Raw genomic sequence first — 19,750 nt, 5'->3', positions numbered from 1 at the left:
ACCTAGCATTAAGATTATTTTTGGTGTTCTAACATGCAGCAATGCACAAAATTGACAAATTTGACAACCGTCTTTTTAATAATAATGTTACAAACAAATTACAGTCTACAGACAACACACACCAAAGCCCAACATTCAGACTCTTGTGTTTTTACAACTGGAGAGGATATTGCAAGCTCTTTTAGTTTTCTTTAGTATATGTTATTTGTGGTTCAGAGCCCATAATGTATAAGGGTCGCATTCTGCAGATTTGAAAAATGTGTCTCAGTTCATTTGCTGCATTGACTCTTTGACAGTTGTCAAACTGCTTCAGGTAAAAAGTCTTGTGTTAATATTTTTACTATCTTCCCCAAATTAGAAACATTAAAAAAGTCTGGCAAGCTGGTAAGAATTTAAGAATCAAGACAGATCATTAGGAAGACCACAAATATCCCGATAAAAGGCTGCTAATAGCTGAAGAACACTGGAGTCCCTTACTTCTACATGTGTGAAGAAAATTACATCTTCAAAAAAACTTCCTTGTGCAGCTTTGAAGTCCAAAATGCAGCTACTTTTACCATTTGTTGCTCTTTGGGGGTTAGAATATGTCAACTTTATTCTCACTGGTTGCCAGTGCAAAGAAAACCTCTAAAAGACCTTTACAAAACCTGAGGAAATACAGATCCATACCGCTTCTAGTGCTCTGCAAAAATTGTGCATGCTTGGAAGACACTCACAAAAAAAACAAGGAGAAGTTTAAAATGCAAACATAGTGTTTTAATGCCTCTCTCACTGCAGTGTAAATGGGAATGCATAGAGATCGGTGTGGGTTTACAAAGTGCCCTAACTGATGTCTTGGTGCACCAAGACTCCCACAGCTGTAACCTGGTAGAAAGAAGGGCCTCCACAGCTGTTCTAACTAATTTGGTTTACACAATATCCTCTAACTGCTGTTGACCTCCAAACAGCTGGACACACATCACAGAAGGTGTGAATATTCAGCGTCAAGTGAACAATGAAGTTCACAACAAGCCTTCAGATTTTTTGCATTAGTTAAGTCTTGCTTAACCCCTGTTCTAACAAGACTAACCTCAGAGGGAAATTTAACTGGAATGTCTCAGTTGATGATTCACCGATGAGTTTAATCTATCAGGTTACGTGCTCACAGATGGTCATGCATGTCCAGTCTAATGGCCTTTTTCTCTGGTTGCGTTGAGAGAGTCCAGATCATTTACTCAGCATCATACTCATCCAAGAAGTATTCGACTCCTTCTCCTGTGTTAAAACAGGAATCCTCTTTCACTCACCCTAACATAACCTAAAAGACAGGATGAGGTCAGAGCTTTATGATTTAAACAAATCAAATTTATTGTAGTGGCATTTTGTTTGCTACACATAGAAGAACAGCTAAAAAGGTTGCTTATCATAGGAATGCTATCCACATGTTCACATCTCCTAAGCAAAGCGTGCATTAAGGATCGTGTAAAGTCTCCCTTCCTCTCCTCACATAAAGGATTTACAATAATCCCATCAATGCAAGATGTGAAAGCTAGCAGAAATTTGCAGCTGCCAGTGATCGTTATTAAACATTTGGTCCCCACAAGAACAGGAGAGACAGATGGGGTGAGTGTGGCACATTGCTGGCTTGTGTTTTTCATAAACTTAGTGTTTCTCACAGTATTACAGCAGAGTGGTTCATTACCTCTGTCTGTGCGCTCTGCTGAGCTTCCTGTGTGACTTCTTGCCTTCTTAACTCACGGGTCACGGGAAGATTTAGGCCAAAAATCACTGATGAGTGGAGGGAGCTTTTACAATAAGCAGGGTAGGCTGCAATGTAAATAATCTAAACTGAACAGAAAGTAGTTCACCAAGACACAACCTATCAGAGTTGTGAGAATAGCTCTGCACAGGTCTGCAGCAGCTTCTCTTGCTCCAGGAAAAGTTTATTTTAGCCTACATGTGCTACGATGCAGGGGGTTTTGTTCTTGAGTTTGTTTGCTGGATGATTAGGATAAGCTTTCATGTTGGGGAGGGTAGCAGATGACTTGTTTTGGAAGAGAAGCTCCATGTGCTGAGGAGGCAGCCAGGTGACCAAGCTAACAGAAAGACCATGAAGCTAGTTGACATGGAGCCTCAACAAAGGCTGGTGGACAGACTTTGATGGCCAAAGATGGGCAACTAGGGATGGGAACCTTTTGAACCGATACCGTACTGATACTCGGTACCTGGGAATCGATACCAGTACTCAATGGTACCAGTTTTCGGTACTTTTGTGTGTGTTTATGTGGTAATAAATGTTAATTTGTTTAATAATAAAATCTAAAAAATGTCCAGTTTAATATATTTATTTCTCAATTTCTAAACTTTAATGAATATCAAAACAATACCCAGCTGTTTGTATTGTAACATCTCAGTTGTTTCAAATATTTCAACGTTAAAACCCTTAACTGACTACTCAGTGTAATGCACAAATTAAAACCCAGCCATGTTGCTGGCTGGAGATGATAAGTCGCTAACGAATGCAGGCGTGCTAACGGTGCTGAATGCAGGAGTTTTAGCTGCAGATCTGAGGTTGACAGAAATTTTGTGCATAACCAGTGTCAGTGTATACACACACACACACACTCAGAAGAATATATAAATGGCTGGGCCCATGGTTTCCTCTGACTGCAGCCTGTTTAAGCTTTCTACATATTCGACAGGACATTCTTACGGAAAAAAAAACTCTGAAATGTTTATCCTCTACCTACTGTATTTATATATTATGTCTAAATCTATCTTTTTTCCTTATCTTTAACTGTCTCTCCATCTCTCTTATTTCTCCATCTTTCTGTCTCTTTATCATCTTTTATCTCTTTCTTTCTTTCTTTCTTTCTTTCTGCGTTGCATGCTGGGAGCGTGTTGGTGATGGTGAGGCTGCACGTGGTGAGTCTGAGAGAGTGGAAGAGTTGTCTAACAGTTTTTCTGACCTTTTATTTTTTTTATGTGTTGTTTTTTTTAATATCCTTTATTTTGTACTGATTCTAAGTCTCGGAGTTGTTGGATTTTTTTAGTGCTTGTAGCGTTGTTTGTTTGCGGGGATAGTGTCTTTAGGGGTGCCGCCCATCTCTTTAAGGAATGGGATTCGGATTCAACCTGACCCGTCAATCTCATTTGAGACAGTTCTCCTGGCTGTAGGAGATATTGTCGGTCACATAAATTTTATTTATGCTTCAAGAATGAATAAGGGAGTAGTGGTTTTTTTGAAAGAAGAGCGCTTTGTTACTCAGTTGATTGTTAGCGGGGTGACAATAGGCGGAGAATACCTGCAAGTGTCCCCGCTTGCAGTGCCCTCCACCCGGGTGGTTGTTTCGGGTGTGCCGCCCTTCATTCCAAATAACTTGCTGGAGGAAGAACTCCAACGTTTTGGAAAACTTGCTAGCGGTTTCAAAACTGTGGGTGTGGGATGTAAGGATGATAAACTAAAACATGTCCAATCTTTTAGGAGACAGGTGTTTATGTTTCTAAACTCTGCTTCACAAACGCTGGAAGTGTCTTTCAGAGTTAAATATGAGGAAGGATCTTATATGGTTTACGCGAGCACCAGAAACATGAAATGTTTTGAGTGTGGGGATATCGGGCATAGACGAGCCGCTTGCCCGCACAAAAACCCGACAAGGCAGGTTGAGATAAATCCAAATGGAGAAGCGTTGCTGGCTGCTGGTGTTCCTCTGGCTGCGGAGGAGGGGGTGCCTCCCCCGTCAACTGTCTCTGAGGCTGGGGAGGGAAGCAGCGATCTGAATATACAGCCTGTTAAGAATGACCTTGAGAAAATTGGAATCGTTGTTCCAAAAGATTCCCTAATCTGTGGCAATTTTGATTTAGAAACAGATCCTACAGCTAACTCGAACCCTGGTGCTACCGAGGCAGCGGTGCTGCCCGCTGGTGAGGGGGTAGGGGCCCAGCCTGCAGCTGAAGACGCACAGGTAGAAAATATGGAGTATGACAGTGATTCCGACAGCATTTCAATAGCAGATTCCCAAACATCCAGTGGTGATTTGTACACTTTGGATGAAATCAATGTTTTCCTTGATGAAACTTTTGGAAAACATGTTAAAGTTCTTGATTATTTTCCTGATGCGGAAAAATTTATCAAGAGCGCTCTCATGGTACAGAAAATAGTAGGTTTTAAAATGTTAGATGAAAAGAAAAGGTTCCGGTTAAAAAAGCACATGACAAATGTCCGGAAACAGTATTTAGCAAACAAAGGAAAAGGTTCAAAACGGTTAAAAATATAGAAATGAGACTGATTATAATACACTGGGTGGTCTTATTTTTGCTGTTTCTGTCTGTTTTCCCTCTCCGTTTCTCCTGTATGAATAATATCAGGGTGGGATCATTAAACATCAATGGTGGGAGGGATCCACAGAAAAGGATGGTTAGTTTAGAGCTGATTTTTCAAAAGGAGCTTGATGTTGTGTTTTTACAAGAGACACATACAGATCATGAAAATGAGGTAGAGTGGGGTATGAGTTGGAAAGGGAAATATTTTTTGTCTCATGGGACCAGGTCATCTGCTGGTGTAGCAATTTTATTTTCACCAAGACTGGATGCTAACATCATTTCCTGTATTGAGTTAATCCCAGGCAGGGTCCTGGGGATTAAAGTAGAGATAGAAAGTTTCTCTTTTTGTTTTATTAATGTTTATGCACCAAATCAGGGGGATAACAGAAAAAAGACTTTTGAGAAAATTTTCAGTTTTTTGCAGCAGTCTCATCAAAATGAGTGTATTGTGATGGGTGGGGATTGGAACTGCACTATTCATTTTACAATAGATAGAACAGGAGAAGAACCTCATTTTCCATCATCTGCTAAATTAGCTCAGGTGATATCAGAGCTTAATTTGGTTGATGCTTGGAGGATTAAACATCCGCAAGCTAAACAATATACATGGGTAAAAATGAAAGAGGGGACAGTGAGTGGGGCCAGGTTGGACAGATTTTATATTTCAGAAATTCATAGAAATAGACTATCCAACTGCCTAATTTATCCAGTTGGTTTTTCTGACCATCATTTAGTTTGTATGGATTTCCTTTTTTCAACCACTACTAGATGCAGATCTTATTGGCATTTCAATATAAAACTACTTCAAGACAGTTTTTTTTTGCCAAAGTTTTAGTAATTTTTGGCAGATATGGAAGGCAAGAAAATCAGGTTTTACATCCTTAACTGACTGGTGGGAGGTTGGAAAGGCTCAGATAAGAGTTTTTTGTCAACAATACACAAGCCATTCTCCAATTAAAATTAAAAATGTGATTCAGAATTTAGAAATTTAAATAACACAGTTAGAAAATGATGTAGTTACAGAAATGACTAATAATGAACAGCTTAAACATAAGAAAGATCAGTTAAGTTGTTTCTTGCATGAAAGAGCTAAAGGGGCTTTAGTTCGGTCAAGGTTTGCTACTGTTAAGGATATGGATGCCCCTACATCCTTCTTTTTTAATTTGGAAAGAAATGTCAGCCAGACAAAGCAGATGATGTGTCTTCGGCTTCCAGATGGAACTCTGACCACTGATCCCACCATCATGAAGGAGCATGCAGTGACTTTCTATAGTGACCTTTTTAGACAGCAGGCCTGTAACAGCAGCTGTGTGGATGCTCTACTGGATGGTCTTCCTCAACATTCTGCTGCAGATCAGGCAATTCTGGATGCTGAAGTTTCATTGGAAGAACTGACTGCTGCTGTTGGACAAATGGCTCCTGGCAAGACTCCAGGTCTAGATGGTTTGCCTGCAGATTTTTATAAACATTTTTGGAGGCTGTTGGGAGAGGACTTGTGGGAGGTGCTCAAGGAGTGCACCTTGACAGGTATCTTGCCACCATCTTGCCGGAAAGCTGTTCTTTCCTTACTTCCAAAAAAAGGAGACTTAACTTTGTTGAAAAACTGGAGACCTGTTGCCCTCCTTTGTGTGGATTATAAATTATTTTCTAAAGTACTTTCGAATAGGTTGAAGAACATTCTTGAATTTATCATACACAGAGATCAGTCATATTGTGTACCTGACAGATCTATCATGGATAATCTTTTTCTTTTAAGAGATTTGTTTGACATTTGTAAACTTTATGAAATTGATGGTATTATTTCTTTAGATCAGGAAAAAGCCTTTGATAGGGTTGATTATTGTTTTCTTTTTTCAACATTAAGAGCTTTTGGATTTGGTGATGGGTTTATTTCTTTGTTGTGTTTATTGTATAATGAAGTGTTTTGTGTTATTAAAGTTGGGGGAGGATTAAGCTGTCCAGTTAAAGTTCAGAGAGGTATTAGACATGGATGTCCCATATCGGGACAGTTGTATTGTATTGCAGTTGAACCTCTTTTACACAAACTGCGCTCTACACTAACTGGTGTAATTTTCCCAGGTTTGTCAAATTATCCAAGTTTAGTGGTTTCTGCTTATGCTGATGATATAAAATTTTTTATAAAAAATCAGAATGATGTAATGGGTCTTCAACATTGTTTGGAACTTTATGAAAAAGCTTCTTCAGCTAAAGTGAACTGGGAAAAAAGCTCTGCCTTAAAAATTGGTCCATGGACTAATAATAATCTCCCTAAATTACCAGGTAATATTCATTGGGTTAACCAAGGTTTAAAATTCTTGGGTGTTTTTTTGGGGACGGATACTTTTTTAGGAAAACATTGGGAGGGTTTAATGGAGAGAGTGTGTGCCAGATTATCCAAATGGAAATGGCTGCTGCCTCAGCTGTCTTACAGGGGAAGGGTTTTGGTAGTTAATAACTTGGTTGCTTCGGCCCTCTGGCATAAACTGACATTGTTAACACCACCATTATCTCTCATACAACATCTCCAAAGGACTCTAGTGGATTTTTTCTGGTCTGGGCGACATTGGGTGAGAGCTGCAGCCCTGTACCTACCAGTAGAACAGAGAGGACAAGGACTCATAGATATAACCTCACGGATCACGGCTTTCAGGCTTCAGACAGCGCATAAACTGTTATATGGTGTTGGATTACCATGGCTGGATACTGCACGTCTTCTTCTGAGGAAAGCAGAACGTCTTGGATATGATAAACATCTCTTTTTGCTACGACAAAGATCCTTGGACTTAACTGGTCTTACTCCTTTTTATCAATCGGTATTAAATGCTTGGCAGATTCTCACCTTTGAGAGGGAGACTGATGCAACGCCAGGGATGTGGGTTTTTGAAGAACCTCTGTTTGAAAATAATTTCATTTCATCACAGCTGTTTTCATCTGTTACTTTAAGATCTAAGATGAGAGAAGCAGGCTGTGTGAAGCTGGGTCATCTGATGAAGTTGTCTGTGTCCAGTCTCACTGAGAGTCTTGATGTGCGATCTAACAGATTTGTGTTAAGACTGAAAGAGGAAACCTGCGCTTCTCTGCAAGACTCCATCAGAGGTTTTGTTGCTAATAGTACTTTATTTGACCAATGGGATGATGAGTATGAGTATGTGTTTCCTTCCCTGATTGTCTCTCCTGCAGTGGACCAATGGCAGGATGAGCCAGGAAAACTGATGTCTCTACAGCATGCACCACTAGGTTGTTTTGAAGGCTTGGGGAAGAAAGTCTTGTACAATATCTGCGTGAAGGTTCTAAATTTACGGTTTCTGGCAGAGGTGAGGTTGTCAAAGTGGACTGAGTTTTTTGACACCAGCTCAACCCCAAGAGGCTGTTGGCGGTCCCTATACAAACCCCCTATTGAGAAACGGGTGGGTGACCTCCAATGGAGGATTGTGCATGGGGCCATAGCTACAAACAGGTATCTGGCACACCTTAATCCTGACATTAGTGTTGCCTGTCCTTATTGTTTGCTGGAGGAAACTTTGTATCATATTTTTGTTGAATGTTCAAGATTGAATCCTCTTTTTGTTCTCTTGAATCATTTGTTTGGTGGGTTTGGTGTACAGTTTTCTAACTGTATTTTTATTTATGGTCCACGGTATTGTGCAAGAAAGAAATCTATTTACATACTTTTAAATTTTATTTCTGGGATGGCAAAATTAGCAATATGGATATCAAGAAAGAACAAAATTAATGGACATCAAACGGAAGACATTTGTGTTTTATTTAAGCGACTAGTAGTTGCTCGTGTTCGTGTGGAGTTAGCTTTTTATTCCATCTGCCACGACCGACTGGGGGTTTGAGAGAACAGAGCAGAGACACAGAAAGAACACAGAAGCACTGATCCAGGAGTCCTTTCTATGGGAAGGAAAAGTAAATGTTAATGGATGTAGCTCCTTTAGTCGTTTCACCTAGAAAGAAAGAACAGATAAACTCTGAGCCAGTTTTCAAGGTTAGAGTCTGAAAGAAAGCACATGTCTGTCTGTCTGTCTTTTTCTTTCTTTTGTCTTTTTCTTTCTTTCTTTCTTTCTTTCTTTATCTCATGTATGTATTTAAATACCAAGCTCAGTGTTATAGATCTAGGACTTTTGCTGCGTGTCAGGGGCAAGGCATGAAACGCTTGGGCTATTTTGTGTACTTCTGCCTCTGCCATATGTACCAGGAGTAGGAGAGTTACCCTTGCTGCTGCTCGCAGGAGAGGAAGCGCTGCCATTAAAACTAAATTTGACGCTTTTTAAAACCAGAGATATCCTTAGCGGCATATTTTTCTGTCCACTGTCGGGAGCTTGTGTTCACCTGCGCACGAGCGTACGTAACTCAGTGTGTCAGTGTCAGCGTTGGTGACACAGAGTATGAGGATTGTGTTTTCATCCAGCTTTTGTCTAGTTTGCCCATAGAAAGTATAGTAGCGACGACGCAGGGACAGAAATCCTTTACGACGTGATCTATTTAAACGAATGAACTGTTAAAACGTACTATTACTACATACCTTGATCCTCTTGGGGGCGGGCAGTCTGGTTGGCGGGGCAGGGCACCCCCTTGAATAGTGGTCGGGGAAACGCTGCAGGTGCTTTCTCAGATTAGAAGTATTCCTGCAGCTGGTCTTGCACATTGCATCACAAATATTGCAGCAAGCGTGATCTGCACCGCATTTTGAAAAGTGGAGCCATACTTTCGAGCGCTTTCTATCAGCCATGCTTGCTTTGCTGACGGTACCAGCGGCTACTGACGTCATTACTCTATTGTGCGTGCAATGCTGTGTTCATGTTCAGTATGGAAAATAGTCCACTCTTCCACTACCTCAGTGTCACAGTGATGTGTTTAGGTACCGAAACATGGTACCATTCTATTTTACGTGAATCGGTACTCCGTAGTACCGACGGAATTCGGTCGGTACCTATAAAAGTACCGAATTCGGTACCCATTCATATGGGCAACAGGTTCAAAATGTGACTGATAAGGACCGATTCCAGACCTTGGGGGACCTGCGGAAGCAGTGGACTGAGTCTGGAGTAGAAACATCCAGAGCCACCGTGCACAGGCGTGTGCAGGAAATGGGCTACAGGTGCCGCATTCCCCAGGTCAAGCCACTTTTGAACCAGAAACAGCGGCAGAAGCGCCTGACCTGGGCTACAGAGAAGCAGCACTGGACTGTTGCTCAGTGGTTCAAAGTACTTTTTTCGGATGAAAGCAAATTCTGCATGTCATTCGGAAATGAAGGTGCCAGAGTCTGGAGAAAGACTGGGGAGAAGGAAATGCCAAAATGCCAGAAGTCCAGTGTCAAGAACCCACAGTCAGTGATGATCTGGGGTGCCGTGTCAGCTGCTCGTGTTGGTCCACTGTGTTTTATCAAGGGCAGGGTCAATGCAGCTAGCTATCAGGAGATTTTGGAGCACTTCATGCTTCCATCTGCTGAAAAGCTTTATGGAGATGAAGATTCTACAAAAGGATTCCCGACCAAGTATTGAGTGCATAACTGTACATGATTATTTGAAGGTTGACGTTTTTTGTATTAAAAACACTTTTCTTTTATTGGTCGGATGAAATATGCTAATTTTGTGAGATAGGAATTTTGGGTTTTCATGAGCTGTATGCCAAAATCATCCGTATTAAGACAATAAAAGACCTGAAATATTTCAGTTAGTGTGCAATGAATGTAAAATATATGAATGTTAAATTTTCATCATGACATTATGGAAAATAATGAACTTTATCACAATATGCTTTTTTTTTTCTTCCAGCACAGCCAGGAACAGGAACGAGAGGGGTCACAGCGGACGTCCCATGAGGTCACTCTTTGAATAAAAACCTCGCGTTCCAACAAATACACCTCTTCTACGCAGGTCCCCAACAGAACTGGAAGGAGTGACACAGTGCGTTAATGTCTCTTTGCTTGCAAACAGACATAACTCTTCAAACTTGTCAAAAGATTACGTGATCATATGCAATAAGTTAAGTAGGAATGAACTGCTGTTTGTGGATCCGGCATTAATTCATAAACGGGGGTAATTAAGGTATAAGCATGGCTTGACACTTCTTTCTGAGGTCTACAGAAGCAAACTGTGTTCAAGACAGTTTCCAGCAGAGACCCTGTCTCTGCAACGCCGAGCGGAGCGGTTTTTCTGGTCTGAAGGAAGGACAACAGGACCGCAACACAGCACGCTGCTCTGCGTGCAGTTCACCCCACCGCTATGGAGGTTAGCCGCAAGTTAACCGTTTATTCACCGTGGATGCTTTCCTCAACTTCGTCGGCCTGAACAACTTCTCCTCAACACGGTTCACATAAGAGGTGGTGTTTGGGGAGAGAAGATCAGTTTAGAATTAAATAATCTAAATATTTGTTTAATGACGTTTGGTTTTTTTTGTGTTGAGAAACTCAGCGACAGTAAGTGCTGGCAGACTAGCACTCAGCTAAGGATGTGTTCTGTGTTGTTTGTTTTGTTTTTTTAAGTTAAGACAAACTTTATTTAAATGGTAGTTTTTAAACACAGATCGACCATAACGCGCCGTCCACGCTTATGCATTTCAACCCTGTTATTAATGGTATTTTAAAGGTACGTGTTTGATTCTGGTATCCAGCTATAAACTCATTTTGTTAGTTCCAACCACTAACGGCTAAGAACACGTGCTCGCCCACTTTGAATCAGCTGAAGATCATTTACTCAGAAAGGTTGTTTTGTTTCCAATCTAGGAAGTAATATTTCCTTAAATATTATTTTACTAAACGTGATGACTAATTAAACACCATTGAGACCCATTTATCCAGAAAGGTTTGGTTCTTATTCAAAATAATATTTCCTTAAATATTATTTTACTATTTCCTTACTATTTTTTTAAATATTATTTTAATAAATAAAGGCAGCTAATTGAGAATTGGTCATCCAGAAGGTTTGATTTATTCAGCAAATGATTCTTTAAAATGTTTTATCAAATGTTTTATCTGATATGGCATTGTGAATGGTTGTCTAAAGGTATGCCAATTATTGCCTAAGTTGGTTCCAAGACTAACTTAACTTAATTTCCAGAATCTTCAAAATAATCGTTGGTTCTCAAACATAAACATTGCATGGCAATGTTGCATCACTGTTTTGGTCATGGTTTTCAACCATCTTTAATCAACTTGTTTATATTGTACAAAGCTCATTGGTCTTTCTTATTCTTTCATTTTGCTTGGTAGTTTAGTTGGGTTGTGTTAGCATAGCAAAGAGTTTGTTGATTGAAATATGTTTGACTTTAAGTTAACTTATTTTTGTTAATAAATTATTGTATTTTAAGAAATTGTGTGAATTCATTCTGGATGTGTACAGAGTTTTGCTGTTCAATAATGCCAGAGCTTGGCTCATCCCTTTCAATTTTGTCCTAATACCACTGCCTTATTGGACAGGACAACCCTTAACAGATGGATTTATTATTTAATAAAATATGAAAGTATTAATAATAAATATTCATATTCATAATCACAACACTTTCAAAAGCTTGTATCTACATACCCATAAGTTGGGTAATGGAAGGACTCCATGTGTTTTTTAACAAATAAAGTTTGTAAATGATTTAAAAGCGATCCCATGGGTTTTTGTTACCAATTGTACAAAGCTCTGTTTCAGAAACAGAGATTCCACTCTTCATATTAAACTTAAACTAAATGATTTTTTAAACGGTTTAAATCGATTGCATTTTATTTTTTTTAATTAGACGTTAAAAATATTTTTTTCCGTTTACTCCAAGTTGTGCTTGCAGTTAGAGGTTCTTTCCCAGTGAGACCAAAACGACATCCATGGGGCCAAAACGACATTCATGGGAGAGGTACAAGGAGAGACCCACTGCAGAGCAAGAAGAATACAAATGTCCGTCTGACATTTGCCAAAAAAACATCTTGATGATTGTCAAGACTTTAAAGAAATTTTCCTGTGATCTGACAAGAAACAAGTGGAACTTTAAACTTTGGACACATCAGTATCAGGCCTATGCATGGAATCGACACTTAAATGCGCTTTTTACTATAAAGGATCAGTTATATGTAAGTTAGCAGAAATCTGCGGCAGCTTTCTCTTGGAGGAGCATGTAAAAAGACAATTCTGCTCTCTACCCCTATCAAGCCAGTGCCATGTTTCAGGCTTCTATTTGCCTGACAAATACAACATGACTTTCACAACCGTCAATCACCACATCCTGTCAAACTTGGGAGACGTCACAGTGCCTCTTTTTATGTTCACTTTAAAAAAGCTTGCCAAAAACGTTTTTCTCTAGCACCCTTATAAGAAAACAACTGGAGACAAAAATCTGTACTGTTCTTTCCCTCAGCAATCAGATAGCATTCCACAAGCTGGGGCTAATCTACCACCTCCTATCAGATCATCATCTCCCTGCTTCTCTACAGGTTCCTCTGGCAGACAACCTCCTGCATGTAGCCTGAACATTTGTGCAGGCTCACACATTTTGTTTCTCTCCTTAAAATATCATCAGCTACACAAGATAAGCCAACAAGAAGAAACCACGTATTTGTCTCCTCTCACACCTGTATTCTTTAAAAACAGACAATTTCCAACAGACACAACTTTGAAATCAACCTTTTTGTTACCCCAACATTCAGTTAATAGAAAATAACAATGTTAAACATTCTGCAACATATAAAATAGTTTAATAGTGAATGCTTCAGTTAGTTTCCCTTGCAAGAGAGCAACTTCGTGGTAAACTGCTTGTTTTGTTTGATCCAACCTCTGAACAGGAAGCACACAATACAAAAGCAGCAAAATAAGAGTTAAACTGAAGAGAAGCAGATGTTTCACCTGTCTGTGCTCCCTTACATAGCCACATTTGCATGACAGCATCACTGGAAAAATCTACTAAAATTTAGAAACAAAATTACCAAGAAGCTCTTTGGGATTAAGGACTTTACCTGCAGCTTTAATGACTATGTTGCATCTCAGCCTAACAGTTTAACTGTTGGATGGAAGCAAGTCAGAGATCCCCAAAGGCAAAAATCCATAATCGACTAAATCTCTGATGTGGGTTTAACTTCAGGCAGGAAAGAGGATTAGACCAAGAAACCTCTAAATTTTATCTCTGCAGCAGAACAATCTCAAATGTAAAAGAGTGACGAAATTATTTATCATTTACTGGTATGCTTAATTTAAAGAGAATCTGCGATTTCCTGTCACATTAAATTAATTGAATCCCTCAGGGGGTCTCTCTTCCTCACACCAGAACTGCGCTTATAAATAACTAATTAAACACGGAATGAGCACTTACAGGACTTTATTCGGATTGATTTGCTGGTGCAAGGCGAGGGAGAAGCCGAAAAGAGCGCCAGGCTCGCCGTCTTTCCTGATGACATGACTGGTGTCCAGGTTGAAGCCGCGCAGCCCGCTTGGCTCCAGCAGAAGAATGAGGAGAAAAAGTGCCGCCTGGACAGCAGAGGGTCGTCTCTGCTGCAGCAGCACCATCGCAGCGAGGTCCACACTAATCCAGCAGTCCAGAAATTAAGAGCCCGGGGCTTCCACTGCTCTTCCACCCTCCGCCACTTTGTTAATGAGGACAGCAGCCAATTGTTTAACTATGTTACTCCACAGCGCCACCTTCGGCTATCAAGATTAACCCTGAGCCCCAAGATAACCCTGTTACTGAGGGACTACAAGTGTATTTCAATAGATCAGTTTATCATATACAAAATTACCTTGCTGTTGAATTTTGCTTCATAAAGTGACTCATATTCAAACTCTGGTTCCTAATAATGACCTAAGGTACTAGTTCTCAAATGGGGTTACTAGTAACGCTGGGGGTCCCTGCATGCATCCCAGGGGGTCCCTAAATACTTTTAAATGCTACTGAAAAATAGCAGCCGTTCAGAAAATGTAAAATTGTTATATTTTAATTCTTTCAGTAAAAAAGACCACAAACATACGTTTTTTGGTCAATAGATAGTTTAATTATACTCTTCTAAATTAAAGAATAAACCCCAAAAAAGATACTTAAAATTACTTTAAGCTAAATATATATTTAGAAAAAATAAATGTATTTATTTGTTTGTTTTTATTTACTTATTTATTGTGGCAAATAAATATTTTTTATTTATGAATAAGTTTCAGTTTGAGAACATTTTTTAATGATCCCATGTAAGGTTGCTTTAGGTTAATACGTATTTATTGTTTATTAGTTACAAGGTTAAACAAAACATAAATAAATTTTCTTTTCTTTTCCAGGTTGGAGTTGCTCCAGCTGCACTGATCCATACACTCGTTGTTCATCTGCTCATGCATGAAACCACATTGCTTCAGGTGACCAGCAGGAACTCAGCCAAGCTGCCAGATTGCCAGTGGTTGTGGTAATCCCCATGTTGTTTTTTCTCTTTGCAGATTTGCTGACTTCCTTTGCGCTGGAATCACATACCTAGGACTTACCTTGTACCTCCTTCAAGCACCTCTGTTTTTTGGATTTTTTTCCCAGCATTACCCTGGACCTCCAACTGAGCTTCAGTCATTCAGCATTTAACTATTGCCAGAAAAACATCACTATTGTTTGACTCAAGCAATTCATCTGTCTGTTCAGTATGTGGCTCTTGCGTTAGAGTCCAAAAGAACACCCTAAACTTGACAGCAACTACATGTTATAGCAATTATCACCACACGAGAATAGCTAAATAATCCTAGATTTTATAGTTGGAGATCATGAACCAAAATTATTGATCCACTAAATCTCCTCAGTGTTACTGAGCAATTTATAAATTGAAATTGTTGTCAGGAAAAGAAAAACTTATGACTTCAACTATGACTGCTTTTTCCTGAACAAGAGTCAAGGAATGTGATCAGTCCCACCCAATCCTTCATCCTTCAGCTGCTGACCCATGCTGCAAAGCAGTTCTCAAAAACAGAAGCTTAGAATACACAATGTCGCAACCAAGGGGATGTATAAAATACATATTCACCTCTTAACCTCCAGACAGTACAAAACTGCACCAGTTACCATTAAGCAAGAGCAAAGACTGCTGACAGTGGCTCAGTCACTTGATGGCAAACAAATTATTTTTGACCCAAACTTCTGCTGATGAAGCAACAATAATAATAATAATATAGACTTTATTGATCTCACAATAGAGAAATTGTCCATCCCAACCAACTTCTCCTTCACCTCAGCTACTTTTGTTATCTGGTCCCTCCACGTTTTTGCTTTCTAAGATTTACCATTAAAACACACTTGTTATTAAGGACTTCTTAAACTTTGAAGTTCTGTTTTGTTGCTAGTTTTTGGTTCCCATAAACTATGCATTAAACAATGAGTTATGAATGATTTACTGTTATTCATGAACAGTTCTTTGTGTTAACTGCCTCACACAGTTGAGTTGCTTTTTGTAAGGGTTGGAAAATCAGGACTGACAGAATGAAGCTGAAACAAAAACAATTAAATTTGATTGCCCTTACAAATGCTTGGTTTCGTTTGTCTTTCTAGCACTTTTTTGTGATATTTAGAAAATCTACTTCTCTGATTTTACATGCGTGTTAAGTTCTGTTCTTTATAACCGAGTGTTGCAGTAGTTACTTTTAAACAGATCTTGGCATTATTCTAATCTATGCTTTGAGCAATAATGAATCTCATGACTTGCAGTCCCTGAAGGTTTTCAAGGTCACAGTGTGACAGAGTCATGTATCTGTATTATTGTTGCTGTTTTGCTATCTCAATTCAAATTGCTGTGTTAAAACCACAGTTTATGTTAAGAAACTAACTGTAAATATACCATTTTGTGATCATTTGAGGGAATGGATGTAAAAATTCTATTTATAGACGTTTGGTTTTTGTGTTGCCATGCAAAAAGCCAAAACTTTCCTAGTTGTATTATTCCCAGTGTGATTTGTTATAATTTCTTAAACAACTATAACTTGTTTCCAATATATTACTCAGTTTTAAACAGATATTAATCATTAACTTGAGGAAGTAGTAATCATTTTAATGCCTCATTACAAAGGGGTACTTAAAGTAGGCAGCTATGTATCATTTAATCATATAATTCAGTTTACACAACAAAAGTCATTTTGGGGAACTTAACAAGAAAAAAAGGTCCTTACCACATCCAATTCGGTCTAAAATCTGTTCTTAATAATCCAGCAACAAAATCTAATCATATAGTCAGATATGTCAATTAAACATTTTTGCCAGCTGATAAAAGGTTATCTGTTTAAGGAATAACAGCTAGCCATGTGGAGTTGTTGACCTTGCAGCAATGCCCTCTTCTAAGTAACATATCCTTTACTCTTTTATTATCCTTGATGACAGAGTTCTAAAATGTTTCAGTTCATCAAACTGATTTTAATATCAAACTAAAAGAACCTGACCAACAGTTTTGCAAATGATGATTTAATTTTTTAAGGAAAAAGGTTTTCTAAACCAAAAAAGGCATTGCCCCCTAAACCTAATAAATGCACCATTGGCTGCAGCAACTGCAATCAAATATTGTGATAACTGGCAATGAGTTTTTCAGGAATCTTGGCCACTCTTCTTTGCAGGAGATTTTTTTTTTTTTTTTTTTTCTATTAAATTAAGTTTGGACTTTGACTAGACAACAACAAAATCACTAAGCCATTAAGAGGTAGACTTTCTGGTGTGTTTTGGATCACTGTGCTGCTGCCTACCATGATTTAGCTCGAACTTCAGGTCACAAATTGATGTCCAGGCATTCTCCTTCAGGACTTTTGGGTAGAAATCAGAATCCATGGTTCTGTCAATTACAAGTCATCCAGGTCTTAAAGCAGTAAAGCAGCCCCAGACCATCACACTACTGGCTTGACTGGCTTTGAAACACTCCAGTTATTACCCAGCCTCCTCCTTATTGGTAAATCATTAACAGTCAGTGTATATGAGCCAAGTGAGGTCTTCAGTGCTTTAGATGTTGTTTTTGGATCTTTTGTGACTTTCTGAATGGGTCCTTAATGTGCTCTTGGAGTATTTTTGTATGCTGGCCTCTCATGGGAAGGTTCCCTACTCTTCTTTGTGTTCTCCTTTTTGTATATTATGGCTCTCTCTGTAATTCATTGGAGTTCCAAAGCCTTAAAATGGTTGTGTAACCCTTTCATGACTGAAAGTCAATGACCAGGTGTTTTCCCTTAATAATGAAATCATCATTTGGACACAGTTGTATTTTCTATTTTCTGTGATTATCTTTGTCTGACGTTAAAATTAGTTTGATGATCTGAAACATATACGTTTGACATAAAATAAAAATAACATGATATATCTGTTAGTGGAACATACAGCACTGTATGTTTGGTGACAAATTAGACCTTAAACCCGTAAAAGCAGCAGTGAACATAAAGGTTACTCTGCTGTTGTAAACCAGAAAGCATTTACGTCAGCTGGACAAATAAACCTTCTAATTTCAGACAGACCAGGAGACCAGGGCCAGTAAAACGTTCCTCTTAGTGAAACACACTCAGAATGACAAGATTAACTGTAAAATATCCTAAGGTTTTAAAATAAACACTCTTTGATCAAAGGCAATATCTATTACTAATATTGAGTTAATCTCTGCAAGACACAGAATACAATATTTATGTGTCCCACTATTAAGAACACCTGCTGATGCTCATAAATAAATAATAACTCCCTGAGATCATTTGGCTCTAACATGCAGTCATCTCAGGGCTTCTTAAATCTGGCTGCATATTAAGGACTGGATCATCTTCTGCTGGATGTCATTGGATTTAAATTGAACATGTTAACTACTTTGTTTGACAGACTTTTCTTGATGGTGTTTGTTTAAAAATGTGTTATTTGGAAGAGTAAAACAATTTTCAGATTTAAATCCTAAAGGTTTAAGTCATTCTTTCACTAATGACTATATGGATCCAGGTCCCTAAAAAAACTGCATTTAAGATGTTTGAAGTTTTTCCCCACAATCTGGAGTGATACGGGCCATTATGTATCATCTTTCAAAATCTGCCAGGATTTCAATGCTGCTCCCTCATATTTCATGCACAGTCATCCCTATGATTCTGCTGGTGTTGGACGGTGGTGTGAAGCCTGAACAAGAATGGGCCATGATCACAAAACAGAACACAGCACAATGTGGATTTTGTTGAAGTTAGAAAGACCAGTTAGTGTGTCTCTGCTTATATGATTGTGTGTGTGTGTGTGTTGGCAGGCGTGGGCTGATCTATGCCATTGAGTGTGTGTGGGGGGGGGGGGGGGGGGGGCTGCAGGGTCTGTGTCACATTCCTAACTGCAGTGGATTCTGAAATAGAACAAGTGAAAGGCATCTCTGTTGCTGTCTTTGAACCGATGCATCAGATATGAACACATCGCAGGCGTTTCCATTGGACCCGCTGTGCAGGGTTGACCCTCCCACAGTTGACACAGACATCTTTAGTATTAATGCGATGGATATCTGTGCTCATTTACTGGGGAATCAAACACAGCTTTTTGCACTTTAGTCCCTTTTTTGACTCAAGCTTCTCAGATCTGGTAGCTTGTATATTTGTGGAAGATTCATTTTAACAAACTTTTTTGTGGGTGTATATAAACAAGATTTAGAGTAAAAGCTATGTATGCGTTTTGCATTTCATTACGATAGATCCAGAGAATTCATTGTCTTTTGTTAGAACTTTGCGGAGCATCTCTGAACAAGAACTTTACCACAGATTCTGAATTGCATTTAGGTTTGGACTTTGACTAGGCAGTCCTAACAGATGAATGTGCTTTGATCTAAACAATTCAACTGTAGCTCAAACAATTTTTTTTCTATCAAATACTGAATCTGCTTTACTGTGTTTTATAACTGTTTTATACATAAAAATAAGTCCTTCATAAGGTCAGACTCAGTGCAAACAGAGTGATGTATCCAGCTTTGTTTCTTTCTGTGCATTTAGAAATAAAATTCATGTGCTTGAGTGTGAAGGTCGTGCTTTTACTTTGAAGATACAGCACTATCAGTCCACTATTACCCTGAGTGGAAGTGTAACAGGAGCTGTGAGAGGAGGTGAACCTGCATGGCCTCGTATAGCCTGAGGCCAGCGGGAACAGAGAAACCAGAGAGTAGAAGCAGGTCCAACAGGTGAAGCCCTGCAGGTGACAGCGCTTTTCTTTCAAAATTAGCTGCGGTTAGGTACAAACAAAATGACAACTCACTTAAGGAAAGTCTGCAGAACGTAAAGACAATCATTAATCATCGCCTTTAAAGAAGGGGTTTAGTGAGCAGCAAAAACAGTTCTCTTAAAGTATATGTTTGCAATGGATTACTCTTATTAGTTCCATTCATGTTGAACGTTTTTGGTCTTAAACGGTCTGAAATCCAAACCCCAATGGGCCAGAAGGGCATGCTCCTGAAGTTTCAATGTCCTAAGGGGCAACATATCAGAGAGATAGAGGAAACCAAACCCAAACGTTACTGAGGGGTGGGTGAGGAACCATGTCCAAAATAAACATC

The 19,750-nt window shown here is 39.1% G+C and overlaps 1 protein-coding gene across 5 annotated transcripts in view; it reads right to left on the bottom strand.

Moving 5' to 3' along the window:
* The window catches only part of itga6a (integrin, alpha 6a), a 61,204-nt gene that overhangs the window by 30,356 nt on the left and 11,098 nt on the right, over window positions 1–19,750 (bottom strand). For 4 of the 5 annotated variants that reach the window (XM_047370596.1, XM_047370597.1, XM_047370599.1 and 1 more), the window contains exon 1: window positions 13,591–13,851. The exons of the other annotated variant lie outside the window; for it this stretch is intronic. In XM_047370596.1, coding sequence (XP_047226552.1) covers window positions 13,591–13,784 — 194 coding nt within the window. In that variant the 5' untranslated portion in view covers window positions 13,785–13,851. Of the gene's footprint in view, window positions 1–13,590; window positions 13,852–19,750 lie in introns of those variants that run through there. 5 annotated transcript variants of the gene reach the window in all.

The sequence above is a fragment of the Girardinichthys multiradiatus genome, chromosome 7 (assembly GCF_021462225.1).
Source record: "Girardinichthys multiradiatus isolate DD_20200921_A chromosome 7, DD_fGirMul_XY1, whole genome shotgun sequence".
Lineage (NCBI taxonomy): Eukaryota > Metazoa > Chordata > Actinopteri > Cyprinodontiformes > Goodeidae > Girardinichthys > Girardinichthys multiradiatus.
This window is presented reverse-complemented; position numbering and strand designations above follow the sequence as displayed.